At 42.5% G+C, this 15,085-nt stretch overlaps 1 protein-coding gene across 1 annotated transcript in view; it reads left to right on the top strand.

The window, feature by feature from the left end:
• The first annotated feature begins 600 nt into the window (after positions 1-600).
• Positions 601-15,085, top strand: part of MAN2B2 (mannosidase alpha class 2B member 2) — a 389,507-nt gene continuing 375,022 nt past the window's right edge. Inside the window, exons 1-2 of the mRNA XM_085642446.1 lie at positions 601-815; positions 13,631-13,777. Coding sequence (XP_085498572.1) covers positions 690-815; positions 13,631-13,777 — 273 coding nt within the window. The 5' untranslated portion in view covers positions 601-689. The remainder of the gene's footprint in view (positions 816-13,630; positions 13,778-15,085) is intronic.

Genomic DNA, 15,085 nt, shown 5'->3' on the forward strand with positions numbered 1-15,085 from the left:
GTTCTAGCCTGTAATTCGAGGAACGCCAGTTAGCGGTTGGTCAGCTGGCGATGAGTTGTTCTGTCAGCTTCTCTATAATTAAATATACATGTGTGTCAACCTCCGCATCCAGCGCTTCCTCTTTCAACAAGAAGCTTAATCTTCGCCTCCGTGTCCTTAATAGAATTGAAAATTCTTGTCACGTATGTTCGCAAATTTTTAATTGTTATTCTTAGTTTTGCTAAAAGAAGTCAATGCTGCATTTCCTGAGACCAGCCAGTCCACTTCCCTTTATAAACATTGAACAACCTTAGAACCTTTTATCATTGCTCTTGGAAAAAAAACATCTTTCAAGAGGCGCAAGTAAAGTGGATAAATTGTGCACAAGCAATGCAATTTAAAATATACGAAGGTCAGAAGAAAAGTACTTTAAATATACTCACAATACAATATTAAACAAGACATAAAGTATTCAATTTCTCTAGTAATCATTTTGCATTTCATACTGTGGGCTGCCCCAGGGCTAACGTTGACTAACCCTTTTCTATGATGGACGGCGCATTTTCATTTGTCCTGGACGCACATTCCAGGCTAGTCCCTTTTCTAGGTCTACAGCTGCTGCTGAGGAAGTATTCTGCGCATTGCCGCTTCTTATTAATGCAAAGAGTTTTCAAGCGGTGTTTTGTCCGCCGGGTAGAAGGCAGTTAATCATGTTTCTGTTGGCAATAGTATCCCTGTGTCTGCTGAGTCCGACGAGCTCCCGTACAGCAGAACCCATCAGAGTTTTCGTACTTCCGCATAGCCACATGGACGTAGGTTGGGTGTACACCGTACAGGTAAAAACAACACTATACAGCGGGAGCTGTAATATTTTCCACAGTGCAAACCTGACAAAGCGGTCGCCGGTTCGGCTAGTCCTTGCACATAATTAAACCCCCAATCCACGTTGCTTCCATGATATGTGTAATTTGTTTTGTGAGTCTATAGTTTACAAACATAGAAGTGAAACTACAAGTCCCAGACTCCAATGGCGTTCACTAAAAGATAACACTGTTGCACTGTCATACCGCACAACGCACCATCCTCTAAAGTGTGTCAGCCTCTTTGCACTCTACCCCTCTAATCATTAACTCAAATCCTTTCTCGTCCTACAAAAAAAAATACTTAATTGATTTTAGTAGCCCACCCCCAAAACCGCTTGATCAAGCTCCTGGGAGAAATGTTGATATATTGTTACAAGTGTTCAACAGGGACTACATGAATGCAGTTTAGATTGATTGGTGTGGATTTGTGTGTCAGCATTCGTAAGACTTTGTCCCGTTTTTTCCCTGTTAATGAGCCATATTTATATTCCCTTCTAGGGTTATTGTTAACAGTATTTTACTAGATAGCTATGTGAAAAATTGCCCGTACCTGTACTAACCTTAGCACCTATCTCCTGGTCAATCACTTCATGGGTTCTGGTGTTGTCAACCCGTGCATTGAGTTTTTATTGTCATTCGTAAAATAGGTTTGAAAATGCCCAATGCTTATTTGTTTGGCTCCTAGGAAGGAGTGTCTACCTCTGTGGGTAAAAAAACAACAACTGGGATATGGTTTGAGCCTAACCTGAACATAGTCCTAAAATTAAGTGTTCCAGTTAGATATTAAAGTTGCTTGCATGGGTTGTCCACCCTGATGTGATATATTATATCAGATCAGCAAAAGGTCTACATAAAAGGTACAACGGATACGTTTTCGAGCCTTCTAGTCTCTTCTGAACTTGTAGTGAGAGTAGTCCTGGATATCACTTCAGCAGTGAGCACAAGTGGGGTCTTAAAATACATGTTGAACTTTTTATGACTACCCTGGAATAGTGCTTCGTAAGCCTGCTGCAACTAAAAAGACTGATACACCTTTGTTAACACACTTCATGGCTCTTTCACTTTCTTATCTTGTAGGTATCGATTTCACCTCGTGGTGGGTCCAGAAACTGCTTCCGTGAAGCAGTAGTAACTTCCTGTCCAATGAGGCCTGAGAAACAGCCCCCTGTCTCGGCTGCCACTGGTTTGGGTACTTTCAATGATCTTGAATCTCTCATGGCTCACCCACATAAGTGAATTACCAATGTTATCAGGAGACTTGGGGTAATGCTGGGTAGTATGACATTTGTGGCTTGACACACAAGGCCCTAAAACGCTACATGGAGAGATCAGCTTAAGGTGTAGCTGCGTAATTCGTGTCCGTCCTCAGCTGCTTCCCATGGAATCCTCTGAACCACAGACAATTTTGAAAAGTGGACAACCAGGGGATTCCAGGGTGGTGTGCCTTGCATGGATCCCATGAGGTTTTCTTACCCGCAATGACCTGAAAACCTCAAATTATGCCTGAAATTTACGTTACATTTCTGTAATGGAAACTTCGGAAATCCACAAAAATCCTACCTCTCAGCATTACCCACACTTGTGACGGTAAAAACGCTGTGCCACTTGTGTGGCTGGGACTAGTGCCCTCAACTCGAATGGATCAAACCAAAGTCAGACCATGCCTGCAACCTCGGCATCATTCTGGACAGCAAACTGACCATGAAATGCTAGATCAATGCAGTTGCCTCCGCCTGCTTCCACACCCTTTGCATGCTCTGAAAGATCTTTTAGATTTTTCCCCGTCAACACCAGGAAAACTGTCACTCAAGCCCTAGTCAGCAGCCTTCTAGACTACGGCAGCACGCTCTACGCAGGAATCGACACTCAACTACTGAAGAGACTCCAGTCTATTCAGAACGCAGCTGCTAGACTCATCTTTGACCTCCCCAAATGGACCCACATCACCCCTCACCTCAGGAACCTCCAAGGGCTCCCCATCCAGGAAAGATGCCACTTCAAGATGCTGACACACTCCTATAAAGCCCTCCAGGACCAAGGACCAGCATTCATCAACCACAGCCTGAACTTCCATCAACCCTCCAGACACCTGCTCTTCGCCTCCCTTGCTCTCGCACACTCTCCTGCATCCACCGAAGCTACAGAGGAGGATGTTCCTTCTACCTCGCTGCCACGTCCAGGGACGACCTTCCCCTTCACCTCCGAACAGCATCCTCCCTGCAGGAATTCAGAAAGGTACTCAAGAAATGCGTTTTTGACTGAGCCCAGCAAGTACCCAGCGCCTGGGGACCCTCTGGGTGATTAGCCGCTCTCTATAAATCCAAATTGAATTGAATGGGAGCCCTTGTGAGAGGACTCCCATTTACCTTGGTTTGATTCCTTCCGGTTCTGTTAAGTTCTTTTTCATCCAGTTTGCTAAGTTAGATATTCAGGTGTTCAAGCTGAACCTGGTAGTGTGGTTATTGCTTGTGAGGGAGATGCACGCGGGGTACCGTCTGAGTGAGTGCAGGTGAGCAAGGTGAGCGCAGAAGCAGCTTATTTGGTGCCCTCCGGTGTTGAGTGCATGCAGGCTGATTAGTGGCTGTGTTCGGTCGGACCAGGGTCTGTGGCACTGAGCATGGTCCAGTAGGGGATGGACTTGCCTTTGGCGTGCCAGTGGTGCACTGCTGCGTCTGCCCGCTGTGCAGTCAAACATTGGCTGCCATTAAGTACGTCCTGGAAGGGGGAGCAGTGCAGGGGGGCAGAGGGCAGGGCTAGGGAAGAGCATGGTGCAGGAGGCGGGAGAAGGCATGCAACGGAGATGCAAAGGAGGTGAGAAAGCATGGGAGGAGGGAGGTGTGAAAGTGCAGGAGTAACAGGTGCAACGGAAAAGCGGGCACAAAGAAAAATGGGCAAAAAGAGACACAAAAAGAGGGATTGGAAAGTGGAAGAACAGGTGAAAATATAGAGAGAGTGGAAAAACAGGCAACAAGCAGCACAAAGAAACCGAGTAGAGAGTGGAAAACAGGCAAAACGGGGCCCAATGAGAGAGAGTAGAAAGTGGAAAAACAAGCACAAAGAGGGAGATTAGAAGATAGACACAAGGAGAGAGAAAAGGATGGAAAGAATGGCGAGAGCAAGGGGCAGAGAGCAAGAAAGGAGTGCAAGATTGAGGCAGGGCCTCGAGGACAGTGAAGCTGTGTCCATATGAGCTTTTGACTGTTCGGAGGACCAGTCCAAGTAAGTGGGAGCTGGTACTTTGGCACCTAAGGTTGGCTATCTGGGCATTAAAGGCTGTGGTGGTGCTCAGTAAAGATGTGCCTCCATGCTACAGCTTTTTTCATCTTTTTGCCTCTCTCCAACTCTGACTCTCTGTGCAGCTTTCTCTTCTCCTTTATTCATCTTTTTCTACCTCTTACTTCTTTTGCCACTTTCTGGCTTCTTTTTCCTCCTATGCTGCCTTTTTCGCCTCAGTCAACACTTTGCACACTTGCCTGCTCCTTTCCCGCCTCCCCGATGCTCCCATCCCACCCACCATCCTCAAGATCTCCTCCCGCCCTCCTGACTCTCTTCCCACATCCCCAACGTTCTTATTGGTAGCCTCTGTGTGGACACGCAACAAACTCCAGCAGTGGGTGGCGCCAAAGGATGATTGATCAGAATCTTAAGTTGAATGCTACTAAAACTAAGCTCCTTCTCATCTCTTCTCAAGCAGCCTATTCACATTTTTTAGTTTACTTGTCTCTCTCAACTTTCTTGATTCCTCATTATTCAACATAGATACTGCTAAATTTCTTCATTCTGGGCTTTCATCTTGACTTGCATAAACGTTTTAATTCCATAGGCAGCGGTGCAAATTACAACTTCTATTGATTTGTGGTATAAAACCAGGATGTCTGAACAAGATCTGAAAGATTTAACCCAAGCACTGGTATTCTAATGACTTCACTACAGGAATGCCCTCCTTACTGGTATTTCTAAAGTACATCTTGCCTCATTGAATACAGCAATTTGTCTGCTCCCTCGGATTCATTCTGAACACATCACCCCAATACTGCTCTCCCTATGATGGCTCCAACTTTGATGGTAGGACCATATTCAAACTCTCATGCTTAGTACATAAAATCCTAAATTCATACCACTCTCCCTACTTGTCGGAGACGTTGAATACCTCCAGAGGTCGCCACCTTCTGCACGGTATAGAGACCCTCTTGCTGGAAATCTGTCTTCAGCAATCAGTCATGATCTGGATGTTCTCATAATGTAATAAATGTTATTCTGCCCCAATCCATACCATTAAACCGTTCCCATTTTTCAAGGGAGAATTTGAATGTTCCCTCCCTGATCCCTCTTGATATTTCTGACCTAATATGGTTCTTTTGTGCTCTTGAACCCAGTGGATATGGAGGTTTTGACTATTTAGGCTATTTGGTTTATTCTTTGATTTTATTTCCTCCGACTAGGCACTATGTATACTTCTTCGTTATTGTTGAACGTACTCTTACATGGTTATGCTCTGTTGCTTCCATGTGTATAGAATCTGATTTATTTTCCATTGGAGGTGTAGCTATGTTCCAACCACTTATGTCTGTGATCATTGCATTTTGTATCATTCATGCTACTGTTTACTCTATGGTAAGCACTCAGAAGTTCCAGGGCCTTGTATGTGTTCTACAAAAATGTCAAATACGTAAGTAGATACTGCGACCTTTTGAGCCTGGGGATGTTGAAGATAAACACTTTTCATGAAAAGAGAGGAGGTTGCACAATAGTATTAAGCAACACATGGTAACTGTATATGCTAATTGGTTAAGGATAGGTATAATGATGTTACAAGATATTCATCATCTTAAAACTCAACATGATAAAATTACTCTTGTTTGTGTTATTATTGATATTCCATCATCCCATTACAGAGGGTTATCACACTGGTCATTAGTCACAGAACTTCAAAGATAAATGAGTCCATGCAGACAAACTGATTTTGTCATATGGTGGTGTTGAATATACCCACTAACAAAGGGGTAATACAAACCACCAATATAATGCTTTAATGTAGATGATCAGGATTGTTGTGACTCCCTTATCTTTCAGCCTCATGATGCTTTGCGAGACAACTGACTGGGTAATTTGATTTTAATAAAACAAACAAATGATGGACGGAATGCTGACAATGCAGACATTCTCCCCCAGTCAAGAGATCTGGGTTAAATCCATCGTTCTTTTGCCCACTACACCACCCCAGTTTAGACATGGCCATATGCAAATCAGTCTTGACCCTGTGCCTCATGGGAACAGTCCAGCCCGAACTGCCAAGCCATGTCTTCCCTGGACCGGAATCAAGCATCCTAGGACCGGTTTCTGGCTATCAGCCGTCATCAGCCAGGATAGCTTGACTCCAGTGGCGTAGTGAGCACGGGTCCCACGTCTGGGAATACCCATCCCACTTAAAGCGAAAAGCGTTACAACAAACAAATGATGGACGGAATGCTGACAATGCAGATATTCTCCCCCAGTCAAGAGATCTGGGTTAAATCCATCGTTCTTTTGCCCACTACACCACCCCAGTTTAGACATGGCCATTTGATTTTAATGTCACACTTTGGACATTAAAGTTTTTGTCATAGCATTTTTAGACAGAAGCTTAAAATATTCAGACAAATATGGAATTCTTCCGTCTCATAGACATTTAGCTGGTGTTTTATCTGAAATAGACTCTGCTGTTTATGATGTTATTATGCATAAGAACACCTACAGAAATTTTAGCAACAACAGTGGTTCCCTTGGGGACTGACGGTGTGTGTAATGTGAGACTGGGATTAATCCACTTCTAGATGGTATCAATGCCCTCATACGAAACAACTTGACAATTTTGCAAAGAATTGAGGACACGCATATTGTGAAAATTGTCATCAATCTTTCATTCAAAATGATTCGCACATAAGCATATTTTGGCATGTTCTAAAATTGTAGTTCTCCTTTAACATTTTGAAATGCAAATAATGTATAGAGATTAGTGTTTACTTTAGCAATGCTGTTATCCTTTAGAAATGCTCAAACAAGCAAACCTTGACAATAAAGTACGCCTGTATTCCTCAGTTTGTCCCTCCTTATTATGCTACAATCTGGCGAGGAGTAACGGAAAGCTCACCTAGCATGAGAGTTGAGGTCAGGAAATGCAGGGACCATTTGCTGAAGAGCAATCTACTAGAACGGTCCTCTAACGGAAATGAGCTGCTGGCAAATCAAGCATTACTTCTGAAAGCGGATGTTGGAAATCAGCAAGATAAATAAAAAAGATCTTACATGTGCTGGCATAGAATAAGTATTAATTAAGGCCAGCCAAATTGCCAACGTTAACAAAGCACTGTCAGGTTTCCATAAGAGTGTAAAATATTGGTATCCACATTGAAGTCTAGCACGGAGGACAAACTCATAAAATGATGAAGGAAGCCGTGATGAGATCAGGCAATGCAAAACAACAGCAAAACAGGCTACTTAAAGCTGAAAAATAAAGAAACATAAATAAATATACTTACAAATTCGAAAAAAAGGAAATAAAAACATTATTATCCATATAATAACATAATAGAGCCAAATGAATATCAGAAGAAAGTGAAACAACAAAAGACATAGCTGAGATCAATTTACTGAAGGAAGAGGAAAAACATGTCTAATATAATATTTCATACACCAATGACATTTGACAGAAGACCAAATCATAGCTCCAAGGTGGGAAAGATGGAGAAAAAAGTTCGAATATTTTAAAAAGCCACGCAAAAAATACACAGGAGTGTACAAGCATGAGACTTGCTAGTCAAATTAGTACCAGATGAAGTACAAGATCTAGTTATGATACGTACTAAGCTAGAAATAGGCACATGTAAAGTACTCATAAAGTGCCTCAATGTAAAATCTTATCTATAAAGAAAGATAGACTTCAAATGATACCCCTTAAATACGGCAAGCAAAGGTAAAGAATAATCTCTGGATGATTTTGTTACAAGAGTAAGGAAACATGTAGCATTTTGTGAGTTTACGAAATTCAATTATTAGGAAACAATAAGTCTAAAGATAATCGAAGAGTATAGTTCTACAGGATTTAGAAAAAAATATTATTAGAACAGATGCAATTACAACCATACTAAAGATGGTTTAGAAACAAATATAATAACACATAGTCAATTCCGAACAAAACCATAGAACACGTATTATATGTGATACAAAGGGAACATGTAAAAACACCTATGGTAGACTTTTTGGTAGGGTATTAAAATGTTCAATTGGACAGTCAAACAGCCTATAATAATATGTGTGCTTCAAAATATGAAAAGATCCCTAAAATTACCCACATTAAGCTTAATGTAAATATTTTTCAGTTAGCAAGATATACATCCTGTAATCAACTTGGGAAAACACCTATGTGGTTGTACATAATGAAGAAGAAATTCATGTCTAACAAAGGTGAAGTTCCAGGACATTGTTTGTTAAGTAATGCCACAGAACAATTGATGGGTTTAATCACAATGACTTGTCATGTTACAACAAAATAGAAGCTTGAGGAAATTAGAATGAACTTCAATTATTCTTCATATAAATGAGCCGATTACCCAAGTGCTACAGGTGCAAAGGAGAGTGCTAATACATCTGTAAAGCAAGGTGGAAGACGAAATAACCGCTATCGATGCATCATTGTGAGAAATTTGGTTGTTAAACATTGACTGGGGTGTTAGCCCTGGTCAAGCAACAACCATGATCCCTTGCAGGGTGAACCAGAAAATGTCACTAAATTAACCTGTGCTTAACCCTAAATAACTTGGAACAAAAAGCAGTCTGCCTTAACTTCAAGGCAATGTGTAAAGTATGTATGCAGTACGCAAACAGTAATAAAGTAAAAACACTACACAAGAAAAATCCCACACCAATTTAGAAAAATTTAGTACATTTTAATAAATTTGTTACCCTAACAACAACAAAAAATAATCAGTAGAACTGAAGTTATGAATTTTTAATAGTTTATAGTAAAAACTAGCGGCTAAAAGATCAACGCGCCAACCCCAGACATCTAGTCGCCCGAAACTAAGTCAAAATCGGAAATAAGGCCGGGATACAAGAAGTGGATTGGGCTTGGTCAGCTATTACCTTCGGACTTCAAGAAGTTTTGAGAAAATTGAGGAGGTAAAGTTCAGTGGTTAAAAGCTGCAGACGGAAACAGTTCCAATAGGCCAAATGCCCCTTTGGCATGGAACTGCTGAAAAAGATTTGCTGCTTTGCAGAAGATCATAGCGGGAGAAACCACAAAGTCAATCCGGCTGGCGATACACCTTGGGCGGATAGGAAAGCAGATTGGTCCTGGTCTCCTCCTGGTTCTCAGAGTACTTTTTGGCCACAATTTTTCCAAGTCCTCAGTTCTGGGATTTGCCCATCTGGGCACCTTTAGCACCACAACCAATGGCCCTGGACTGGTGTGACACCACTTAGGGGTTAAGGACTTACTCAAGCTAGGTCCAGGTGGGAGTTCAAGATTGTGGGAGCCTTTTGTGTTGCTGTGGCCTGAACAGGAGGCCAGCAAACTAGCCATTGGAGTCACTCTGGTAGTCCTGGGTTCAGGTGAAAATACAGGTCTCAACAGCAGGGCTCGCGTCTGTGGGTTCAAGGTAGGCTCCAAGCAGCAAAGCAGTCCTTCCAGGTATAGCAAAGCAGTCTTGCAGAGTGCACAGCAGGTCACAGCAGCAGGAAGACTTCTGAGAGTCCTTCCGAAGTGTCAGGAATGAACTGAAGAGTTGGTGTCTGAGGTCCTATATTCATACCCTGCTGCCCTCCTGGAAGGTGGGAGAAGCTTCTAGACAGTGGGTTTGAAGTGCATGGAATTTCCTGATTCCCATGCCCTGGCTCCAAGCTGGCTGCAGTGACAATTTGGAGGTGCTTGGACCTTTGTGTGAAGGCAGAGCACAACCTATTCAGTTGCAAGTGGGGCTCTGCTCAGCTCCACCATCCATCCTGCCAGCAGATGGCCCAGCCAGGCACATCCAATCCCTCGATTTTGTGATTGTCTGGGAAGAATTCACAAAGTCTGACAGTTACACCCAGTCATGTGATCCAATTCAGACTGCAGGCACAAAAGGATAAGGGCAAAAACCGCTGACTTTCGAAAAGTGGCATTGTCAAAATGGTAATCAAAAGTCCAGCTTTACCATTAGATGGGGGTTTCCATCACCATTCCATAGACACCAAACACGAAATGGCTTCCTGCTCCCAATTGGAAAGTGCAGCTTATTAAATGTAATAAGGAGTCTCCATTGTTATCCTACGGGAGGGGTAGGTCTCACAGTAGTGAAAAACAAATCTAGGAGTTTTTCACTACTAGGAAATGCAAGACTAAAACGTATGTGTCCAACCTTTCAATTACAAGGCACCCTGCCCTATGTCTCAAAAGCTCTTGGATATCACAGGGAAGTTGTCAGATAAGATAATTGGTCAAGAAAAGGATGATATTTTTTCTGGACAAACAAAGGCATGCTGGGCCTTTAGAATATCAAGCAGGAGATTTATTTTTGTTAAGATAAGCACAAACAAAGAACTATAAAACTTCTTGTGATCATAAACCATTATCTGTAACAAGCTTAAAGGGATTTCTGATTACAGTTAAGAATTTGGAGAAAAATAAACCATAAATGCATCACATTTTAAAAGTTTTGAACAGTTGGCTTCTAGACAAGGGAACATTGCTGTTGAAATAGCTAGTAGGTACAGAAGCAGAGTTAGGAACTTTGAAGATAGTTCTTCTGAGATGTCCAGTCTGAATGTAATTATTGGTACAGATCACGATCCTAAGGACTATGTCTATGATAATATTACAAGAAGCCCATCAAGATGTGTTGCAGATCCCAGTAACAAAGCTAATGATGTTCCTAGAAGCATGACCAGTGTTGTGAAGAAGTCTCAAAGACTGATTAAACACTGTTGATTGGTCAATGCTTCCAGAGTTCTATATTTGAAAGAGTTTTTTGTTTTATTCTCCTATCTGTTCTTTATCTTTTTCTTCTTTCTTTTCTTTCTCTTAAAGGGGGATGATGGGGCATTGCACTATAGTATTTTAGAAAGTGTATGGTTCTTAGAATGTTTACTTTAGAAGTGCAGTTATCCGTTGGATATCCTCAATGCAAACTAGTTTCTGCTAAGGTGTTTCAAATCGTGAAAAAGGTAAAGCGGCCAAGTCATCATCAGGACAGGTGTCCAGGGACAATAGAGAAAGCAACCATTAACAATTGTAAGTAGTCACTGAAAGGCAGTCCTTACAGGTGTGGTAAGCAAACTGGATGTGTGTAGAAGAGATAGTTTTCAGGGTACTTGAGTCACCTGCGAAGTAAGTCGAAGATCGACTGGTCCTGAGGTATGTCGCCACGGTGCTAAGGACAGGCGTTCCTGAGTAGGAGGGCGAGTCACTAGAGCGTTCGAGTGAAGGCGGGCATCCAGCAAATAGCATAAAGTTATGTGATACTTATGGTGCAGTAACTCTAAGTTCACAACAGCCTTTTCCTGGAAGGATCAGGGGAAGGGAAATCGGGCACAAGGAATGTCACACAAGCCTCCGCTTTACAGGTAAACAAACCCCAGGGAAAATTAACTAGAATGACGGCAGGTGCCTAGAATGTGAAGCCGCACTCTTAACGGGTGCGAAAAACAGGAAAGGAACACTGGATGCACTGAATGCACCACAGCTGCATCCTCAGTTAATACGAGGTAGAGAAACAGGTGAACACATTGTGGTATCCCGGCATGAGGGCCTGCGGTGGTAGAGGTGCGTGTCTTTGAGGCAGTCGGAACCTAAGGATCAGTTATGGAATGATTGTATAAATGCATAGCTAAGTAATGATCCTAACGAAAGAGTAGGCATTAATCAGTCATCTGCAGTCTACTGTCATACCTACGCAAAATTCGCAGCCACATAGGCTGAATGGGAGTAGGGCAGCTGGGGCTTATAGATGAGGAAACTATGTACCACAGGTAGATAGATTGATAGTCTATTTTGGTACAATAGTAATTGAATGACTGTCTTCCTTAAACATCATCACTGAAACTACATGCTCATTTGAAAGTATCTATTATATTGTGATTATGTATCGTTTCTGATGATTTATTATAATCATAAACAAAGAAATTAACCTGTACAAAATGTTATGAAATATATGAAACACTATAAAACACATGGATCATATAGCTTAATGAATGCTCTAAAACAATCCTTTTTAAAAAGATCTATTAAAACGAGTCTGCTTTCATTTTTTGAACTACGGCTGCAAATAAAATTGTAATACAGTGATTGTTTCTGTGTTAGACAATATCCTAGCATAGCAGTGGTTGTCATGAGACACTAAGACTGAGTGGACATTGATAGCACCCTGAGTGTGGTGTCTGCTTCCAGTGCTGCCCTTTTGCCTTGTGCTGGTCGATAGAGCATGGATAATTAGGAATCATTGATTCTTTTATATACTATGATTAAGAATTTTGCAGCTTGGAAAAGATCAGTTATGTTACTGGTGTTAAGGCAGAATTTCAGATCATCAGCACAAATAGAGCTACTATATTTTTAAAAACATTGGTTCAATAATTATGCAACGTTCAGAGTTAAAATCATTAATTCTTGTAGTTACAAAATGTACAGTGTGGGGGAATGTGCTCTTAGTCTGTAATCCTTAATGGGTAGGACCATAAATCGCACATGTAGTATTTTCTGTCTGCATGCCCCACTCGTTGGCACCCTTAGATAGTAATACTTTGTGCTTATATAGTAGGAAAAGGTACATTGATTGACATGGCCTGACAGTTCCAGGTTGTGTAAGTCTGTAGCTCTCGATATAATAAGTATTTGCCTCTTTAGTTTTTATTGCTGTATAAGAAAGATCATTGTACGATTTCTATGCTTCCCATTAGCATGTTTAGCATGTTAATTTAAGATCGGCAATATCTGAGGTTAAGTACGTTGAGCATGGGTTGTTCTTGGCCTTGAATATCTCTTGGAGTATCATCTTTAAGGAGTGTGGTTTGCCAAGCATGGCTTTGTGGGGGTATTAAATTAAGGTCAGATTTGCAAGCAGGCCTTGCCTGAACAACCCACATTCAAGACGTATCTGAAAGCAACAGATAAATTGAGGCAGTTGCCATACACTGAAAATTATGTAAAGTCATTCAGAAGTGTGACAAAAGGCCTGATGTTAATAAGCTATTGTAGATATACATTTTGCTTGCGCAACCCTTAGTAGTGCTTCCGCTCTTGGGCTGTAGAGTTTGTATTTCTCTTGCTCAAAGCCAAAATTAAGCTTGGTGCGGTTTTTTTATTCGAGATAAGTGTGTCAGTGTTGTGCCAGTGTCTAAAAACCAGACGCCTAGATAGTTATACGTCAAAGTGTGCCCCCAGCCTCACAGGGTCTACTCTCCAAGATTTTTGGCTTTTGTTTTGTACTTCCCAAATCCTGTCACCCAGGGATCTGTTGTTGTATAAGAAATATTTCTTCATACTTGTAACTAAACCGGAGGCTTTAAGGTAAATTGTATCTCAGATTTAGCCAGGGTGCTATATCTGGAACTGAAAAGGTACCTGAATTTGACCACCTCAAATGCCTACCAAAATTTAATTACAATATATAATCCACATTTCCAAATCTAAAGGTACTCAATAGTACCTCTGCAATGAATAATGCATCTTTGTTCTAAAGGAGTTGCTTTGTTAAAATCCATTTTCATTCATCGGCTTGTTTATATATGCTTTTGAAAATGTATTGATCATTTTGATGTTTTTTTATTTTTAGGAAAGTATGCATGCTTATGCGGCCAATGTTTACACTTCTGTTGTAAAAGAACTAATGAAAGATAAACGGCACAAATTTATTGCAGTTGAGCAAGAGTTTTTTCGACTTTGGTGGGACACTGTAGCTACCGAAACTCAAAAGCAACAGGTAATAATTTTTATGATGTGTACTTCTTACTGTATATTGTGCCATAATCTTAATAACGTGCAAATCAGCTATTTTATTGAACTGTTAGTATTTACAGAAGACTATTGATGCACGGTGCTACAAAAACAAACCCATAACACTTTTCAGCACAATGGGTAACTACATCAGCCCGCTGCTGGGCACATATTCCTCACGCCTAAAAAAAGTGCAATGCCATCTGCCTCTTCTTCAATTAAAAAGTACAGAATGTCTGACAGCACATCGAAAATACCAAGCCGGCTTCATCTCCTGCACCCACCCCTTCCCAATTCTGAAATGGTCCGCTTTCAAAGGCCTGTCTTTCCCAGATCTCGCTGATATACTCAATTTCCTCAAAACTACTTCTTATGAAGATGATGTCATACCCTCGTCCTTCCTCAAAGGTGGCATGTAACAAACTCTCTTGTATAAAGAAAGTCAAACCATTTCTTACAGAAAGTGATTTCTGAACTGCTGTTCAAGCCCTCGTACTTTTGCAACTGGATGGTTATAAAGCCCTGCCCCATGGTCTCCCAGATTCCACTTGCAGTGTGAGAAGCAGAAACATAAGAATGGTTTGGTTGTGGGTGGGTGGCTGGGTGGTGCTGCTCTGCGAGTGGGGCTGCGCAGGGTAGGGGTGGTGTGCCCACTCCTGAGTGCGCATGACTGGTTTGGTCGGACCTCTAGGGCCAACCAAACCAGTCATGTGCACTCTGCCCTTCTCCATGTAGGCTGCAGTGGAGAACATGGGCGTGCCATTAGCCCCTGGCTGGGCGGCGTCCCGACCAATAGCGTTGTGATTGGCTTAGGGGTGGGACTAGGAGCCTGGCTGCTGAGACAACGCGGGACCCGACCGGCGGTAAGGTAAGTTTAATTTTTTTATTATTATTAAAATAACCCCCCCCACCCGTCACCCTCTTCCCCCCCCACCTGCGACTCTCTTCCCCCCCACCTGCGACCCTTTCCCCCACCCTCTACCCCCCCACCCGCAATCATCTTCCCCCCACCACCATCCTCTTCCCCCGTCCCTACCCCCCAGCCGCCACCCTCTTCCCCCAGCCGCCACCCTCTTCCCCCCCCAGCCACCACCCTCTTCCCCCAGCCACCACCCTCTTCCCCCACCCACCAGCCACCACCCTCTTCCCCCCCAGCCACCACCCTCTTCCCCCCAGCCACCACCCTCTTCCCCCCAGCCACCACCCTCTTCCCCCCCAGCCACCACCCTCTTCCCCCCCAGCCACCACCCTCTTCCCCCCAGCCGCCACCCTCTTCCCCCCAGCCGCCACCCTC

The sequence above is a fragment of the Triturus cristatus genome, chromosome 2_2 (assembly GCF_964204655.1).
Source record: "Triturus cristatus chromosome 2_2, aTriCri1.1, whole genome shotgun sequence".
Lineage (NCBI taxonomy): Eukaryota > Metazoa > Chordata > Amphibia > Caudata > Salamandridae > Triturus > Triturus cristatus.